The following is a 20,232-nucleotide window of genomic DNA, read 5'->3' on the forward strand; positions in this document are numbered from 1 at the left end:
CTTAAATAATTCTGCGATCTTAAAACACCTTCGCATTTAGTCCGCAAAGTTGTTTTAACGTTGTTTCATATACAGGGTGTCCTAGACGTACACCCCTTTTCTTTCAAAAACTGAGCATTTTAGAGAGAAACGTTTTCAACAAAAATTGTATGGTTTTGAGGGGAACATAAGATGGTGTCATTGGTTTGACCTTGGATAGCATCGTTAAGGTCAAGTCAAGGACACCTTTAATTTCTTAAACGGAAGCCCCTATTTTTCATTACATATTCTTATAGCTTAACTCGAGAGCTTTCCAAAACATTATAATAAAGTATTTTTTGATGAAGTACTTTTTGACTTATTTTATATTTTAATCTGACATATTTTGATATAAAGAATAAAATATTATATTTCGTAAAATATTCAATTTTCGGTAATCTTACCGTAATACTTTTATGTACAGAATATTTCACAAAGTATTTTATTTTTTCTATCAAAATATATCAGATTAAAATATAAAACAACTCAAAAAATACTTAATCAAAAAATACTTTATTATAGTGTTTTGGAAAGTTCTCGAGATAAGCTACAAGAATATGTAATGAAAAATAGAGGATTCCGTTTAAGAAATTAAAAGTGTCCTTGACTTGACTTTAACGATGCCATCCAAGGTCAAACCAATGACACCATCTTACGTTCCCCTCAAAACCATACAATTTTTGTTGAAAACGTTTGTCTCTAAAATGCTTAGTTTTAGTAAAGAAAAGGGGTGTACGGGTGGTCTAGGACACACCCTGTACATTGTATCATATTATAAAGCGAGATTAAATGAAAGAGATTGAAGATGATAAAATTTATCGAATCACCCGGACGATAAAGTCTCGATGTACAATATGGCTGCAGATAAGCCTTTCGAAATGCCAAATCGTTACTTCCTTTTCATTCATGTCTCTTGGTTTATGCTTGCAAGTCGCTATACGTATAATCTGCCTATATATATACTACTGTTTATGCACCATTCAGCATTCGTCATCAATGACCTTCGATAAGCGCGATTGAATAGAAAGCTGTGAGTCTGAATAGAAAGCTGCGAAGCTAGCATCTAGTAGACATTTTTCCTCGCTTACTCCATTACATTTATGCTTACAATTAGAATTTGAATTATATTATCGTATAGATTGAAAAAAAGTCGCGGTTTAAATTAAGGATAAATGATATTTATTTTCAATATATCAAAAGAAACATAGGACGCATTCAAAAATATATTGTACAAGTATACATCGATAAAAATAAAATAAAGAAAAATGAAATTAAAAAAATCTATATTAAAAGGAAATTATTGAGGAATTATTAACATTTTTTTTTAATTAATCGAAAAAGTAAATATACTTCATTAACAGAATTTTTCTATTTAAATTTTACTTAGAGAATAATTATTGTGAGAATTTGAAAGCGTTGAAAAAAATTTTTGCAGAAATGCAAATTATATTAAATTGCCAAAGGATTGGTAATTAAAAGATGCGTAAATATTAAACATATTCTATTATTTTATATTAAAAGCGAAATGCTGCTTTTTTTATCATATCATATATATTTTATACAAATTGCACTGAATGTCCGATTGCTAATTTTTCGTAGTATCAAGAACAGAAATTATTATTTAGATTATTATTATTTAGATTAATATTATTACAGACGAAACAGCATTTCTTTTCCTATTAATGCAAAATTCTTTCCTTTCTTTTTTGTCTCCCATCCCAACGGTGTTACATTTATCCCATTCACATTTATCGATCATAGAGATGTTTCTCTTTATGACAAATTGCAAGTTTGTAGCGTCATCAAATATTTGAAGTTGAATCTCGATATTTTAGAATCGCTAATCGCGATCGATTTTATATGTCGCAGCGACTTATCTCGATCCTGGAGGATTCGGGGACTCGAGGCAATGTTTGAAAGAAGGAGGATCAACACCACAAACACCCATCACGGGCAATCATCTTGATGTGCCACGATCTCTTGATCCGAATCCTAATCTACTGAGTCCAGAAATTCTAACTCAAAGGAGAGGTCAGTTGTTATTTTTCATCGTCTAAAATGTAATTGAATTATTTTTGATTGAATTTTTTTTTTTTTTTTTTTTTTATGTTAAAAGTAAAATATATATAAAAGTTATGGAAAATATAAAATTTTATTAATTAATGTCTGCGATACAATTTATAGTTTATTATCTCTAGATTTTTTTTTTTTTTTATAAGACGTTACATTCTCTAAACTTAAGAATTTTTTAAATAGATTTGACAACGCGCGCGCGCGAGCGAAAATAAAACTTTCTGAAAGGTTACGTAAAGTTTAAAGGATACTATGTGCTGACATAATTTCGTTGAAAGTACTATTCTTGCATTTGACACACTTTTGCCCGTGTGTATAGTAGTTTAAAGCACTTCTAGTAACTAGTTTTTCCAACTTCGAAAGTTGTTGCTACAAATGGATATGAGTATTCTTTTCATCATTTCTCATCATGTCTTAATGTATATATATATATATATATACAGGGTTGGGAAGTAACGCGTTACTTGTAACGCCGTTACCGTTACAGTTACTTTTTTTCAGTAACTGTAACGGTAATGGCGTTACAAATTTTATTTGTAACGAAAAAAGTAACTTCGTTACATTTTTCGGTAACGAGTAACGAATTTAACAGTTACTTTTATCGTTACTTTTTTCAAATTTTTTGATTTATTTAAGATATTATTCTTGCTATTGTGCGTGATAAAATTTTTATCTTAACCGTAAAGCCGTAAGCAAATCGATCAATTAGCATTCTTATTATGTTGTAAAAATGCTTGAATGTGATTGATCAACTTATGGCTCTTGCAGACCAGTGCGATGACGCGACGCGCGATATCCAATGAGAGCTTTATCTTTTCGGAAAAGCAGAGCTCTCATTTACTACCAGTTCTAAAAGTACCTTGCAACGAAAATTAGAAAATCTCAATAAATCTGACCTTATAGATTGCCATTCATTAGTTGAAGCTATTCAGCAAGGTTTAAATAAAAGGTAACTTATTAATTTGATTAATACATATGTTATTTAATTTTTAATAAGGATTTAATTGAAAAATATTATTTTATTTTAAACTATTGATTCAAAAGTATTAATTTCAATAAAACAAACAATGTCGCTTAATTTACTATATTTGATTTTAAATTTCTTACAATATTTGAAACAAAAGAATTAATAATAGCAGCATGTTTAAAATTTAAGTTAAACTGGTTAACCGGAGAAAAAAGAAAACGTGCTGAAAATTACTTGGAGGATTTATTGGGAATCCGATCAACTGAAAATTCTTCAAAAGCTGGAAAATCTGACGATCGCGATGATTTTTTCATTTTTGAGCAAAAAACGGTGCAAAATGAATCTGAACAAGAAGAATTGCAACGGTTTTTAAAATCAAATAATTGTAATATAGAAATGTTAAACGACTATCCAAAACTTAAAAAACTTTTTATTAAATATAATACAGCTCTACCAAGCGGTGCATCTGTAGAAAGAATGTTTAGCATCGGTGGCTCTGTATTAACACCACAAAGAGGGCATTTAAATGATGATACTATGGAGCAACAAATTTTATTAAAAATTAATAAAGAATTTCGATAAAATTTAATCATTTATTTTGTAATAAACCTTGAATGAAATCTTGCTTACAATTTTTTAAAAGTTTTTCTTATGCAAAATAATTTATTAGTTTGTATTGTAAAAAAGTAACGGAAATTGTAACGACTCGTTACTTTTTAGTAACTGTAACGGTAACGAGTTACTTTTTAAAATTAGTAACGAGTAACGGTAACGAGTTACTTTTTAGAAAAAATAACGGTAACGGTAACGAGTTACTTTTATAAAGTAACTTTCCCAACCCTGTATATATATATATATATATATACATATACAATATAATTATTTAATTTATATCTTTGGATTATAATTTGATAAAATAACTATACAAATTAACTATGTAAATTAATTATATAAATTAACTATGTATAGAATATACAAATTAATAGTTTTTAATATTAAATAATTTTATAGCGATATACGCATATATATACTGCAATTTAAATTCTTATAAAAAATTAACTTAATTGATTCGGTTAAGTCAACTATATGTTTATTATATCGAATCATTTCGATGCAAGAAAATCTTGTTTAATATTATAATGAAGAATTAATGTTAATGTCAAATTTATGAGAATCGATGATTGACAAAACATCCTGCGTAATAATCATTCTGTTTGCAATCAGGAAGCAGAAGACCGAGTATTCTGCCAGTACCGGATATGTTGACTAGTTCGACGCTGCATTTGCCTGGTCAGGAATCCTTGGACCACGACGGTGACGAATCGGAGGACGAAATGGATGACGATGTTCCCTGGAGATCGCCAAGTGAGAAAATCGCGTAAGTACGTTTTTCTCGTGATACACGTTACATTCAAGGATCCGTGAGGGGTATCACGGATCCTCGATAATTAATGCAGCACGAGGAACAACTCATTGAATTAGAGAAGTCAATCAATATATTTACTTACTACGAGAGAAGTAGAGGAAGAATTATTGGCAGAAATTTATGGTTCATTTTTTTTCTCTTCTTCCAATTTCTTTAATATTTGTTATGAACGATCTTTCTCTAGCACAATCGCAAGATACTCCGAGAGCAAACCATTTCGCACTCTGTCTCGTGCCTCACTTGCATGACGCGGTCTTGAGCATCGGATTTCTTTATGTGCATTATACATATATATTTTTTATATTTACGCATATATTGTATGCACTTTATATTTTTTATATTTACACAATAAACGCAACGTCTGGAGACGACCCGTAAAAAAAACTTTTCAAAGTTTCAGGAATGATTAATAAAAATGAAGAAAAATTACACGTAATTATTACACATCTAAACATAATTAAGTCCACAAATCTCTTCGTCTATTTTTTTCTCTTAATTTTACACACGTCTTAGTTATATATAAATTTCTTGTGAAGAAAACCACAAATTTAAAAAAAAAGTTTCGACGTTTCTCATTGTTATATTATATATATATAATAGTATATATATATACAGGGTGTTCCATTTTAATCTCCTCAATAATTTTTTAAAAAAATACATTGTAAATAATTTTCTTAAAAACAATTTTTTTTTTATACTAATTGATTTGTCTCATTATTCTGTACATAGAAGTATTACGGTAAGATTATTAAAAACTAAATATTTTACGAGATATTTTATTTTTTATATCAAAATATGTCAGATTAAAATATAAAATAACTCAAAAGGTTCTTAATGAAAAAATACTTTATTATAGTGTTTTGGAAAACTCTCGATGTCAGCTACAAGAATACTAAATAAAAATGGAGGTTTCTATTTAAGATTTTAAAGTTGACCTTCACATGACCTTCAAATGATTTTCCAAGGTCAAAGCAATGGTACCATCTTATGGCCCCCTCTAAACCAAACAACTTTTGTCTGAAACATTTTTCTCTTCCGGGCTTGGTTTTTGAGATATTTGCCTGAGGAGATTAAAATGGGACACCATGTATATGTACAATATATATAAATAGATCGTTACAAATTAAATTTGACAGAGAGTTTAAAGTGACTTTTTGAGCGTCTCATTCTCTCAGTGCAATTTTTACTATGCAATTATTTTAGTTATTTAGTTAATTCTTTATGTGATATAATTTTTATGCCTTTTTATCCTACATATCAATATCCCACTGATTTAGACGCGTTTGCTGACATCACGCGTATAAATTAATTTATTAGCTTTTGAAACTTCATTTATCAGCCTTGAACTCGAACTCTGGATACTGCGAAGGTATGCAAAAGAAAGAAGGACAATAATATAATAGTTTGCATATATTTATTATAAAAAATATTTTCATATTCGTTAAATTGCAATAAATAAGATTCATTAAAATAATGATGACATGAGACATATTTTATGTCGATTTTTTAAATTTTGATTATTAACGCTAAATTCTATATCATTTCATTACCATGAAAATTTCGCAAAAAAGCCTTCGCAGAATCAGACTGGATACAAAGTCATTCGTGTCTCCCTGAAAGACAGTACGGTCGCTCGGCGCGCTTTTAATTTAATGACGTCGTTAGCGCGGGAACATCAGAAAAGGCACGATTATTCGTTCGTTCTGTGTGACATCGAAAGAGAGGTCACTTATGCGAGTACCTACCTACACTCGGAGAGTTACGCAAGCACGTATCATGCGCGTTCGCGCCTTCGCAACGTATTCTTATCTTCATCTCGGATACTCTCGACACCGTTGTTATCTTGTCAGCAGGATAACGTTAATCCATGAGAGCATGAGCGCTTATATCCCTTTAGTCTCTATAACGAACGAAAGTGACTACAATTAAAAATAAATTTTAATTCCCATTAATTTTAATCCGAAATTTTACGAGGAAAAAATTATCGCTTCAATTTATTGAAATTAAATTGAATAATATACTTTATTCAGATCTCTTTTAATTGAAAACATTTTTGGCGTAAAATAATAAGACATATAACGTTTATAGCATAATTATCATGTCGCTAATAATCCCTTGTCGATATCCCCCTTTGATCCCTCTGTAAACCTAAAGTACTAAGTGTGTGTTATCTATTTCACATATTTTAATATCTTAAAATCTTGGAACATGGATTCTAAATTGCTATTTTTTTTATGTGTAAAAATTTATAATTAAAACCTTGTTGAAAGATATAAACTATTTTGCTCTTTCAATTCATTGCAGGAAATATAATACAAACGTTCAAAAAACAAAATTAAATATCTGCTTTTCATATTTACAAAATATTCCCGAAGAGTCATGGAAAGTTCTTTAATATTTAATTTCAATTATCTTGTGATTATTGAACTTTGTACTTGTTAAAATTTATTTAAAATTAACTGCAGAAATAATTCACCTTGCTTCTATTATACAGAGTGTCTTAGACCACCCGTACACCCCTTTTCTTTCAAAAACTATACATTTTAGAGAGAAAGGTTTTGAACAAAAGTTGTATGGTTTTGAGGGGAACATAAAATGCTGTCATTGGTTTGACCTTGGATGGCATCGTTAAGGTCAAGTCAAGGACAAATCAATTAGTGCCAAAAAAAAAACAAATAATTATTTAAAAAAATACATTGTAAATAATTTTCTTAAAAACAATTATATTTTTATATTTTAATTGATTTGTCTCGTTATTCTGTACATAAAAGTATTACGGTAAGATTATCGAAAACTGAATATTTTATGAAATATTTTATTTTTTATATCAAAATATGTCAGATTAAAATATAAAATAATTCAAAAAGTACTTTATCAAAAAATACTTTATTGTAGTGTTTTGGAAAGCTCTCGAGATAAGCTACAAGAATATATAATAAAAGATAGGGAGTTCCGTTTAAGAAATTAAAGGTGTCCTTGATTTGACCTTAACGATGCCATCCAAGGTCAAATCAACGACACCATCTTATATTCCCCTTAAAACCATACAATTTTTGTTCAAAACGTTTTTTTCTAAAATGCTTAGTTTTTGAAAAAAAAAGGGTTGTACGGGTAGTCTAGGACACCCTGTATATATGAATTTATATATATCTAATTCTTTTCAAGATAGAAAAGATACTCTTTCTTATATATATATATATAATTTAATGTTTAATAACTGTTGTGTAGAGAAAGCACGCGCCTTCTAGAATATTTTGCATAAATAATGACAAATTTTATATTTTTTATAATATTCCTTTATTCTACTAGCCAAGTAGATTAGTGCTATGCTTATATAGTTAGCAACACAAGTACGATCTCTTATATCTCTATAGATAAACGAAATTTTTAGAATGAATTCTTAAAATTTTACAAAGCGATACAAAGCAGAGCAGGATAAAAGATAAATCGAACTATAAATTTTTTTGTTATATTGCGTATTATTGTATGTTTTTTCTGGGCACTCTTATTTCTCTGAAAACATGAAACGGATAACCGAACGTGATAAATGAGTCGTCAAACATTCGTCGTTAGACGCGAATTCATTTCGACGCACCGCGAGATGTTTATCCCTACCATCTTTAATCATTTAAGTATATAATCGTGCAAGTCAATGGTCGATGTGTCTTGTCTCAATGTCTCTCGATGCCTGTTTCACTAACGGCACCGGACGGTGCCGTTGAATCGCTGCTCGATGCTGTCCTGCCTGACACCCTATATGTTCTCATGGATGTTTTCGATGTCTTCCTTCTTGCACTGCCGTCTTGTCGCACGACTTCCGTCCGGCAGTTACAAAGGGTGAGTCTCTCGTTTTACGCTTTTACACACATCTCTCTCTCTCTCTCTCTCTCTCTCTCAATTTAATTTGCTTGATTAGTTATTAAAATCTATATTTATTTACACCTTGAGGATTTTAGTTTACTTATCATGACATAGTATATGTGTTAGTTAAACTAGAAGTTTGTTTATCAAAGTGATTTTAATGTAAGTATGTATCGAAAAGAGATGTCCGATAATCCTCCGATTATAATATTTGCAATATGCTATATTAATATACGTGATTTTCCACAAGCCAATTGATTTAAATTAAATATAAATTTATTTTATCATCGATATTCTAATTATTCATTAAATATACACGCAACTCACACATCAACATTAAATATGTAATGTTTAATTTATAAAATTAAGAAAAAATATATAAATAATAAATTTTTAATGCTAGATATAATAATAATAAGTGATTTCTTTATTTCGTGATTATTAAAAAAAAAAAAAAATTGCCAAATAAAAATATACATAAAAATTTTATACTAAAACTTTCTGGTGTTTCTTGAACACCATTAATTAAGTCGTAAAATTTTGCAGCGCGATATTAATTGCGAATATAAATTACCTAAGGATATAATTTATTACGAACAAACGCTTCCGGTCATTATCCTGATATCGAACGCTGTCCACAATTCGCCGCTTGGATTCGCGTACTCCACGGGATTCGAGAGTAGCGATAAAGCTACTTGTCCTCTCTTTCATCTTTTTTAAGAGGACCCATCTCCGGCTTTCGGGAAATCCTCCTGAAAATCGGTAAACGATATTCGGGAGCGTTAAACTTCCCGTGGAAAGTCGTATATCTTCGCCGCGTATGAAAAGGCGCGTTCTTGCGACTTCTAAAGTAACTGTCGCGCGTTTATAAATCGAAAAATGTAAAAACGATTCAACCTTGATTTAATTTTTGAAAAAAAAAAAAAAAAGAAAGGACGAGCGACAGTTTTGATCACGCGCCAGTATCTCTACCAGCTGACGAGACATCTTCTCGAATAATCGCGTTATCGCTTGAGTCTTCTCGAGCGACGTTTCTTTATTAAGAAGCACGGCGTAAAAATCTAGCATCACACGCAAAAGTGTCGGGATGAGAGATAATCAAGTTTCAACGACGTTGCAGAATTGTCAAGGGATTTCCGCCGGTTTCACCATTCATTGGAGTTTCGCCGACCTTGTGCTATCTTCTCAAGGAGAAAAAGCCGCTCTGTTGCCTTCAACTGGCTCAGGTATGAGAATTAGGAAAATAAAATTAGATTGTATAGAAATTGGAAAAAAAAAGAAAGCAAGAAAAAAACAAGTACCGATTCCCACGATACTCACAATTTTCTTCGTCCTTTTGATTTAGGTATGCCAGCATTGCAGCTATAGGAACGCCAAAGAATACAATTGGCAGAATAAAACCATCATATTGGCGGCCGATTACGCCAGCAATGGGATTTACAACTTTATAATACCATTAAGAGCACATTTTAGGTATTTGTCGCAATATTGATGCGCTTTAATATGTAATTTTTTAGCTCGAACTGTTTATTTAACTTTACAAAGTTACGCTTGTACAAGATAAATAGAAATCTTATCATCTCTGCAGTGTTATTTTGCTATTTCTATAATTATTTAATTATATAACACACTTTCCGTTAATTAAAGAAATACCCGACCATTTATGAAACATTTCGAATATTTTTTTAACTGTGTAACAAATGTTAAAGCCTTCAAACTAAATTTAAAAACATGTTATTGTGCCGGCGCTTGCACGAAAAGCTATTTATAAAAAATAATTTTAATAAAAAAATTTTCTATTTTTCATACTTAACAGATAGATAATTTTAAAGATGAAGAGTGTGTTATACGTAACAACAGAGTATTATTTTTCACTGAATGTTACAAACTGTTTTGTGTCGCTGGTCGGAAGTAATCATTCGATTGACATGGATATGAATAAGGTTGGTGAACAATTAACGAGCAATGGGTATTTCCCAGGTCGAAAACGTCATTGAATCCGATCATCCTTTTGCTGGAGAGGAAACCGGAAATCGCTTTTCTCGACGCGGTGTCCTACTTTCCGTTGGTCTATTGGATGCGCGGCTCCATCGACTGTCTGGACGATCTTCTTCGGGCCGGTATCACTTTGGCAGAGAACGTCGTGGTCGTAAACAAGGAGCTCAACAATTCCGCCGAAGAGGATACCCTAGCTGATTGTAACACGATAGTCGCGGTACAAACTATGTTCAAGTGAGTATCTGCATTTACAACGGCATTTATCTGACGAGAGGAGTATTTTGACCACAAACTTGTTACTTGAATCTCGGCCAAGATATTCATTGCTGTTTAGTGTAAAGATTATATACGTACGTATATACATATACACGATTTTTCAGTTTGAAATATACGCCTTTTTAAAGTTTCATACAAACATATAGGTTAGGTGTACAACTTTGCTTCCGCCGTTTTCCTATAGATGGCTTTAGCGGTAAGTAGTGGTCGAAATAAATAGATCATAGACGTCATGCGATAAACTTGGGCATCTGGCGACATAACCCCATAGAAGCATTAGTCGATTTGTGTCCGCATCATAAAGTTATTCTCGATTGAAAATGTCAGTTTACGAGCCAAATTCTCGTCATTTGCGGGAGGTTTTAATTTTCTGCTTCAATATGAAGAAATCTGCGGCTGAGGCTCATCGAATGCTCTCAAATAGTTATGGCGAAGCCGCTGTTAGCGAAAGAACGTGTCGTGAGTGGTTTCGACGCTTCAAGAACGCTGATTTTCACGTCGAAAACCGACATAGCGGTGGAAGAGAGAAGGTTTTCGAAGATGCAGAATTGGAGGCGTTACTTAATGAAGACTCGAGTCAAAGTCGAAAAGAATTGGCACGATCATTGGGAGTGGACAATACTTTGAATCATAAATGTATAACCAGTTTTTTACAATAAAGCCTCGAATTTCGGAAAAAAAACGGCGGAAGCAAAGTTGTACACCTAATACATGTCTTTTAATCTTGAGAATGCACAATTTATTTGATATTTACAATATTTTCGCTATTCAAAATTAAATAATTTTTATAATACAAACTCGCAAAGTTTTGACATGGAAAAGAAAATTTGAATAAAAATGAAGAAGGAATCGAAATAGTTAAAACGTAATTTTTATAATAATGACAAATATATTTACCTAAATAGAGATAATCGATAAAAATTATAAGTTTAATTAATATCGTATATATAAAGCTTTTCATTTTTTTTTTTTTTACTTTTAGCTTTCATTTATTTCCATTTCCTCGATAGATTCTTCCCGAGCATAAAGAGTATAACGGAACTGTCCCAGTCGAGTAATATGCGTTTCATGCAATTCCGGGCGCACGACAAGTACGCTTTGCATCTCAGCAAAATGGAAAAGGTACTCCTCAGTACTACTACCGATGACAACTACTCCGATGAGCCTTCGATGGGCTCCCCGGTAACATGATATCACTCATTCTCCGACCTCTGATCGATGATGGATTGACTGATTGTTGAATTGATTGATCGATTGACTGCCAACCATCTTTAATGTTGTTGTCGCTCTCGTATATCATCTCAAGTATTCGCAACGCGCTTGACCCAATTAAAATACATAAATAATAAAATTAATATATCCGTATATACATACATATACAGATCTATATCCGAGGTGATTTATAAACATAAGTAATATCCGAATAAATAATCTACCGAATGATCTGAAAAATACGTTTTTATCTGACTTGAGCTCGCGAAACTCTTTCCCTTTTCCATAGTTCGCTATTTTCCCCGACGTGACTTTTATACAAATCTAATTTCGGCGGATGCAGCGTTCGAGGTTGCAAGAAACTTAAAAGGACGCTTTCCGAGATTTGCGATAGCCGACCTCGTAAACTCACGCTGTTGGAAGTAAGCGAAAAGAAATTACGAGAGTAAAGTCGCTTCGCGCGCGGAAACCACTTTGCTCTAAGTGCTGTTTTCCGCATGCACCCTCGTTACGTCCCTTGTCGACTTTACCAGCACCTTCGCAGCTTTACTTTATTCTTCTGTCCGCGATACTCTAACACGAGGGAGGGAAACGAGACGGATATTTTAATAGAACTCCGAAAGGAGGACAAAATGTAGCGTGTAATCACATTATAACCGATACATCATCGCCAGATTCTTCCAAATCGGCTATTATATGTCATTTCGTAGGATAAATTCTCCTTTCGAGTAAATATGAACAATTATTTTAAAAAAATTGGTTATAAATAGTTGGTTTACAAAAAATATGTACGTAAAAATATGATTGACTAATATTTATTCAATGTGAGATAAAATTTAATAGAATGTTAAAAACAAAGATTTTTTTTTATTTTTTTTTTTTTTTTAACAAATGGATGGATATCTTACGAGAGCGATAAAAACGTGGAGAATACTGAGAATTTTGTGATCAATATTTTAGAGGTAGCTGCTTAATCCTTTCATTACGAAAAACGTACATAGAATCCCATACAAAAAAACGTTCGTTAAAGTCATAAAACATGTATTCGTGCCATCTTATTTTTGTATAATGAAAAGTACATGTTGTTCTAAATAGAAATGATATATTCTATTTAGATTTTTATTAAATAAGATATTTAATTAATGCGATAATTATATTACATCGCGAATTGTATTTGTATTGTCTCGGCCGTTTTCTGATCGTTTTACACTATCGTCCTGAAAGGATTAAAAATCTAGATATCGATGCATGTGTCTCACAATAAACTGATTATTTTTTATATACAATACATACAGCTATCGTGCCGTTAAGTTTACCATATCGATTGCCATTTATTCTAGTATTTTTTTTAATTTTAAATTGATATTATATAGCATAGAGTGTGTGACTCATATGTATAATATACAGGGTTTTAGAAAAGTCTGGAAACGTTCAAATATCTCGAAAACGAAACTTTTCTGAGAAAAATGTTTCCAATCAAAGTTGTAGCCACTTAGAGCTCTACAACTTTGGTTCGAAACATTTTTCTCAGAAAAGTTTCGATTTTGAGATATTTGAACGTTTCCAGACTTTTCTAACACCCTGTATATACATGTATATATATATATATATTACACGAAAAATCGATGCTGCTTAATAGATTAGATCTTTCAAAGTGCCATAGGCACTTTCTTTGTTTTTCTGCAAACGTATAATATTATTTTATTCTTCTATTGTACATTATTAAGCATGATTCATTGTGTCAATCCTTGCACATATTCAGCAAATTCTTACATAATCTTTAAATATTGTCGTATACTCAATATGACAATATGCTCAATGAAAAAATTTAAATGACATGACGCAACTGAATAGATGGATGAAATGTAGATTATGTATAGTATATACATAATACTTATATATATATAATTTAGAATTATATACGTAGTGATTTAGAAAAAGACTAATGGCGATAATTTGAAATTGAAACACTTAATATAAATGTATGCAACAATGTATAATTTCAGCTTCGTGTCACGGAATGCCATTAGATATTTTAGCTGCAAATTACAGAAATATTAATATAAATCTTATTATCCTTTAAATTTGCGAGCTGAAATTTTCACGTCAAAATTGGAAGCCCTTTTCGCCTTCGTCATGTTATGCCACGTCATTATTTATCATCGCGATAACATCTTCTATATCTCTTTCGCGTATATTTCACGCTACATTGCACGACGTTGCGACATGAATGGATGTCCAAAGATTTGCATATTTAAAATATTCGATATTGAATGGATTCAATATTCCAAATGTAAATATCTATTAAAATCGATCTATTCAAATAGATCGCGTTTTAAAAATTTTAATTTTTTAAATCGGTATTAGTTGAAATGATTAGAGAAGGAAATAAAACAGCTGATTTCTTTTTTATCACGCGTGTGTAAATCAAAAACACATTTTATGTAACTGTAATATATCGTGCATTGTCAGATAAATTTTTTGTTTAATAAACTTTGACGTTATTATATAGTAGATTATTAAAAAGATTAATATATATATATATAAATATATCAATTAAAAAATATTTTAAAATTGCTCATTTTTTAAATAATAATTTATGTATTTAACGATTGGTATGACCAGTATAATGAAATTATGCAAAAATGCTTGCGTGTATTGGTTAGATATATTTATTGAAAGACTTGGAAAAATTTGATACTGTTCTCTGTTCTTTCAGATTTAAAATATTGACATATTTTGAACGTATGTAAGTGACAAGAAATGCTCGTGCACGTTAGCGGAAGATGTATAAGAGCTTGTGACAGATTTTAGGAACAATTGGCGGTATTTATAAATAAATAAAATTAACAATTAACACCATGTATGTTCGTAGAGAGAAAAGGAGAGAGGATCTCACATATCGTACATGTTTCGACTACCGTTCGCCGCTGGCAGTGTCTTCAGCGCCTCGATGTTAGACACTTTGCTTTATCAAGCATTCGTCAAGGATTACGTGATAACATTCGTGAGATTATTATTAGGAGTGGACCAAGCGCCAGGATCTGGGTTTCTGACGTCGGTGAATAATTGTTTAAAATATTGGATGATTGCATAAGTTCGTGCCCGATTTTCATAGATGGCATTAAGTTACTGCATGGCGGAGTTCTATTGTTTTCGTGTGGTAATTGTTGCTTACACCGAATAGATGACGTTGTCTTATGTCAATTTAGCGTCAGACATTGTTCAGATAAGTCCATTTGTGCATAAGAGAAATCATTAAAAATGGAGAACGAAAGGTGCATTTGCGGCATGTAACGCTATATGAATTTCGGAAAGGCGTGAGTGTTGGGATTGCACAAAAAAATATTCAAAGCGTTTATTTGGACCGCGCTCCTGCTCTCCGAACTGTCAAAAAGTGGTTTGGCAGATTTCGAAATGGTGATTTCAACATGGAGGATCAACCCCGCTCTGGACGGCCTTCTGGCATCGATGATGACATTGTGCATGCCTTAGTGGAAAGAAACCCAAGGATTACAACTGAGGATATTGCTGAGAGGCTGAACATCGATAATTCAACCGCTTTTCGTCATTTAAAAAAGCTTGGATACATTTCCAAGCTTGATACGTGGGTGCCGCATCTCCTGACTGAAAGGAATAAGCTGCGGGAAAACTGCAGGAGTCGCAATGGGAAATTCTGCAGCACCCGCCATATTCTCCAGATATTGCGCCTTCAGATTTTTATCTGTTCCGGTCTTTGCGGAATAGTTTAAATGGCAAGAATCTCAATTCCGAGAAAGCTGTCGAAAACCACCTTACAAACTTTTTTCAAGAAAAACCAAGTTCTTTCTTCAAAAATGGAATCGACAAGCTTATAGATCGTTGGAAAATCATTGTAGAAAAGAATGGATTAATAAAAGTGTTATCTCTAAAATATAATCTATTGAAGTTTATATTTAAATCGGGCACGAACTTATGCAATCGCCCAATATATATTTTATTAATATAAAATATAATATAAGTATAAGAAAGATGCAATCTCGCAATAGCAACCTGCCAATAGAGGGCTATGATAATACATTCAGATAATTTTTATATAGGGATTGTTATAAAAAAGAATCTATTCAGCTTTATATTTGTTATCGATTGTCATCAATCACGATAATAATAATTGCAGATGCGTATAACGAAGGACGACATGTGGATAAGGACGTACGGCAGGTTGTATCAGAAACTCTGCTCGACCACTTGCGAGATACCAATTGGAATATATAGGACGCAGGACACTACCGTATCCGATTCGTCTCACGTAAGTAATTTCACATTTCTCATTTAGAGACAAATCTAACCGAAGTAGTTTGTTACTTGTATTCTTTATAAGAATAGGAGAAAAAAAAGAATCTTTGAATGGCGGCTGTGAGTGAATAGCGCATGATTGTGCTCTCGCTCTTTTTTTTTTTTTTGTTTTGTTTTGTTTCCTGCCCCATCTCTCTTCTCGTGGCATTTTTCGGCCTAATCCTGCCGCGTGTAACTAACGTGCCTCGGGATCGTTGCATCTCGATGAACTGACTCTCATAGCACGTTATCTTCCCAGTTCATCGATCTCTGCGTCTTTAATTTTGCATTGTGCTAGATTTAGTTATCCTCTTACGACGTTGCTTTCCTCGATAACTTCAAACTTCGATATGTGATAAAGTACTAAGGAATCCGATAAATCGATAGCTTTTCAAAGATGTTTAGAGCATACATAGCTTTAATATATATCAAATCCTTTTTTCCACGAGTAAGCAAAGATGATTTATTGATATCATAGTGCAAATTCATATAGAATGCGTTTCGATAAAAATACAAGAGCTCGTTTGTGCTACGTATTCGAGCGTCCTTAGTGAGAAACACTTACTTCTCTGGATGGAAGGAAGATCTCGAATCGTTTACATCGAGTGACAGCAACGCGCTGCGCTCGGACGCGAAATATGGCGCGGCATCGCGGCTATCATTAGTAAGGGTAGAATTGCTTGTCGTTTTAGCAGGGCGATTCAGACGCGGAAAGCGACGCCGGCGTCGGTGTGACGTACAAGATGCGTCATTCGGCGGCAGCATCGTGCCTTGCAAATTGCGCCACCCGCGACAAGGGTGCATCTGCTGTGAGTAAAACGTCGACGTGGTGGCTATTCTCGTCTCTCTCTTTCTCTCTCTCTCTTTCTCTCTCTCTCTCTCTCTCTCTCTCTCTCTCTCTCTCTCTTTCTTCCAACTGTTTTGTACATATATTTTCATCACGTATACTCCCCCTCCTCCCGCCTCTCACACTCTATCGCTCTATACCTACATCTCCTTTTTTTCTTTCTTTATCACGCTCACATATATGTCTGATGGACATCCAGACTCGTCTGCCGCAGCACAGCAGCGCATGTAAATCGTCGTTGCATCCCCGATTGATTATACTCGTGTCAGGAATTTTTCGTCTTCACGAGTCGAAGACGTTCTTATTTATTGCTTAGATTTAAGGTCAATCGATTGTGACGCTCGGCTTCTATCGAAGAGGTGTGATTATTTTAATGATATCGCTTTAATCATAATGTTATTGTAATATAATCTCGCGAGCAACACAATGTTTGTGTAAAATTATTTATAAATGGAAAAGAATGGTAAGAATGGCACTATTAAGGCTACCTCGTTGATATTACCGATCATCACAGCAGACTGCCTGTGTATTTGAGCGAGTGCAGGTATATACTAATACTTGATCTCTTTCATATATATCGCTAGTATTCGGTGAGCCTCGGCGACGAGGCGCGCGACAACCACGCGCAGCAGATCGAACGGGCGGAGATCGCAAACCTCGTGCGCTCGCGGATGGAATCGCTGAATCTACCGGTCGCCGATTACGACGATGTATCGGAGAAGCGTAGCAGCCTCTCCTACGTGATCATCAATCCGAGCTGCGACCTGAAACTCGAGGAGGGCGATATCGTCTATCTGGTACGACCGAGCCCGTTCTCCGCGCAGAAGACGTTCGAGCGGCACAACTCTCGGCGCAAGAGCAATATCAGCTTCTGCTCGGCGCAGCTGGTGTCACAGATGAGCGCGGCGGTCGCGGCCGCGGGTCTGCAGACAGGTGGTGGTCCGGGAAGCCGTCGTGGCTCCTGCATAGGTCTGGCCAGGGCGCCACCCCTCGGCACGACGAAATCAAACTCGTTGTCCTTACCGGATAGTCCTACCGTGGCCGGAACTCTGCGCGGTCGCTCAAACTCGTTGAGAGTGGTCGACGATATCCTGTTGCGACGAAGTAATTCTCTGAGACAGAGCCTGACGACGACGGCCAGGCGGAAGAGCAGTCTGGAGGATATTGGTCTAGGGGCGCTCTCGCATCCCTCCAATCATAATCCAATCAAGATCGCCTTGAACGGTTCGATAGGTCTGGAGGTGACACCACCGGAAGAAGGCTCGCAGGGCGGCGGCGCCAGCAACACCGGCATCCTCGACGTGGGCCTACCCTCCATGCCCGAGCTTAACGCCGCTTTGGGACCCAGCCTCGGCGCGGGTCTCGGTGGCTCCCTGGGTGGCCTTTACGATCCACCCTCGCTTCAATGCCCGATAGGTTCGCCCTGCCAATCCCCCCAGATGCAAGGTGCCGCGCAGGATCCGCAGCATATACAGGGAACAATAGTATGATATAACCTTATGTGGGGACGCAGGCTCTCCGGCGTGACGCGAAACAAATGGCTGTAGCGTTCCCACATTCGGCGTTCGAAGCTGGACGTCGAGAACGGCGTCTCTACGGCGATCGTAACGAATCGGTAAAGCAACATTTTTCTGACTCGATTAAGCTGGATGAAATGAGACGGCCGGAGAGCAAGGTGTTTCCATGAAACGAATCACATTGGGCTAGTTCTAAATGTCGAAGAAACGTTTCGCAACGTCGAGTAGAGTAAATTGGGGTGAGATTACATCGGCAAGAATTTGGCTCTAGTTTACAACTGATTTTCTCGACAATATTTCAACTTTGCTTAATTCTCCATATCTTTCTACACATTACAGTTCTTGTGTAGTAAAATACCTAAAATACAATAGATATACGTAAAAAAAAAAATTATCACTGTTATTCACAAAAATAATCGATGGATCGATCAAAAAAATGCTGATAGAGATTTGGATGTTTAATTTTTTTATCTCGGTTTATTCGCGCAAAGTTAATAATCGCTGAAATATTCTCGCCTCAATTTACGGTAGTAAATTGTCTTTTTCATTTCGAGGTGCTGCGATTCATTATAATTCGTGGACCTAAGCGCTGGTATATCGAATCGTAACTGTGATATGTCAGACTCTGATTCCCCACGGAATTATAGTCTTCTGCTTGAAAGATCTTGACGCTATCGCAATCGGAGAATGAAGAGTTCGCGTCGAGTATCAGACGGAAACTAACAGGCGATAATTCGTTGTTAGTTAGAGAGCGATGTAATGCTACATTATGAGAGGCTTTATTTCGGTGTACCTTAACTTTTGTAACTTGTACCTGTTAGCAGGCTGCGTTCTTAAAACGTTTTGCTCTCTAGGTCGCCTCTAGCCTCCCGACGTCCATGTATGCGATCTCATTCGTCTGAATGTAGATCGCTCGAGTTAACGTTGTAGCGCGAAAGGCATTAAAAAAAAAGAAAAAAAAAGTGCATTATATGATAGCCGAACACACATTTCAAACCACTTGCGATCAATATAAATTATCAGAAATTAATATTACTTTTTATATCTGGAATCCGTTTTCAAAATATGTTTTTGCATATTTTTTGTTAAGCTTATTATTGATTTAATTTGACAGTAATTGCTGTGAATTTTGTGCATTTTTTTTTTATAATCGAACAATTAAATTATTATAGAATTAGAAATTTTATTTACACATAAAAGTGTTTTGATCAATATATAAAAAAATATAGTATATATTTAATATGCATGTATAATATAATACATGTTAAAATAACATAGTACAATGGAAAAATATAAAATATATGTATTAGATATTTTTTTTTTTAATTATATTACAAGATTATAAAACTGCTGTCATTTTTACTGAGAAGAGAAATTATCTCTCTTTTAAAAGACAATTTATCTTTGAATTATTCTCTTATCTAATTTTAAGAATGGATTCTTCTCCCTCTTTATAATAATATTTACAAAAATAAAATATTCGCACTGTTTATAATTATTAACTTTTAAATTAAAATCGCAATTGATTCATAGAAGCCGCTCGCCCATCGTTCATTTCGTACATTTTCAGGACATGAAGCGACAACATAGGAATATTCTACAACGCATCTCTCGATTCCTATTTATCGTCGTGCTCAGCGATCGAGCGCGAATAATTTTATATTAGAGAAATTTACGGGACGCGAGAAAGAGTCTATTATACATATAATATTAAAGATACGAT

The 20,232-nt window shown here is 33.9% G+C and overlaps 1 protein-coding gene across 5 annotated transcripts in view; it reads left to right on the plus strand.

Annotated features, from left to right (window-relative positions):
- Slo2 (slowpoke 2) overlaps positions 1-19,571 on the plus strand; it is a 161,378-nt gene extending 141,807 nt beyond the window's left edge. For 2 of the 5 annotated variants that reach the window (XM_070311414.1, XM_070311415.1), the window contains exons 14-23: positions 1,888-2,049; positions 4,283-4,436; positions 9,466-9,571; positions 9,691-9,818; positions 10,326-10,577; positions 11,630-11,801; positions 14,707-14,892; positions 15,988-16,119; positions 16,838-16,954; positions 17,577-19,571. In XM_070311414.1, coding sequence (XP_070167515.1) covers positions 1,888-2,049; positions 4,283-4,436; positions 9,466-9,571; positions 9,691-9,818; positions 10,326-10,577; positions 11,630-11,801; positions 14,707-14,892; positions 15,988-16,119; positions 16,838-16,954; positions 17,577-18,482 — 2,315 coding nt within the window. In that variant the 3' untranslated portion in view covers positions 18,483-19,571. The remainder of the gene's footprint in view (positions 1-1,887; positions 2,050-4,282; positions 4,437-9,465; positions 9,572-9,690; positions 9,819-10,325; positions 10,578-11,629; positions 11,802-14,706; positions 14,893-15,987; positions 16,120-16,837; positions 16,955-17,576) is intronic. The other 3 variants (XM_070311416.1, XM_070311417.1, XM_070311418.1) reach the window with 2 other exon arrangements.
- The last annotated feature ends 661 nt before the right edge of the window (positions 19,572-20,232 follow it).

The sequence above is a fragment of the Polyergus mexicanus genome, unplaced genomic scaffold (assembly GCF_030449975.1).
Source record: "Polyergus mexicanus isolate NDT 795.1 unplaced genomic scaffold, iyPolMexi1.0 SCAF_19, whole genome shotgun sequence".
In the NCBI taxonomy this organism is placed as follows: domain Eukaryota; kingdom Metazoa; phylum Arthropoda; class Insecta; order Hymenoptera; family Formicidae; genus Polyergus; species Polyergus mexicanus.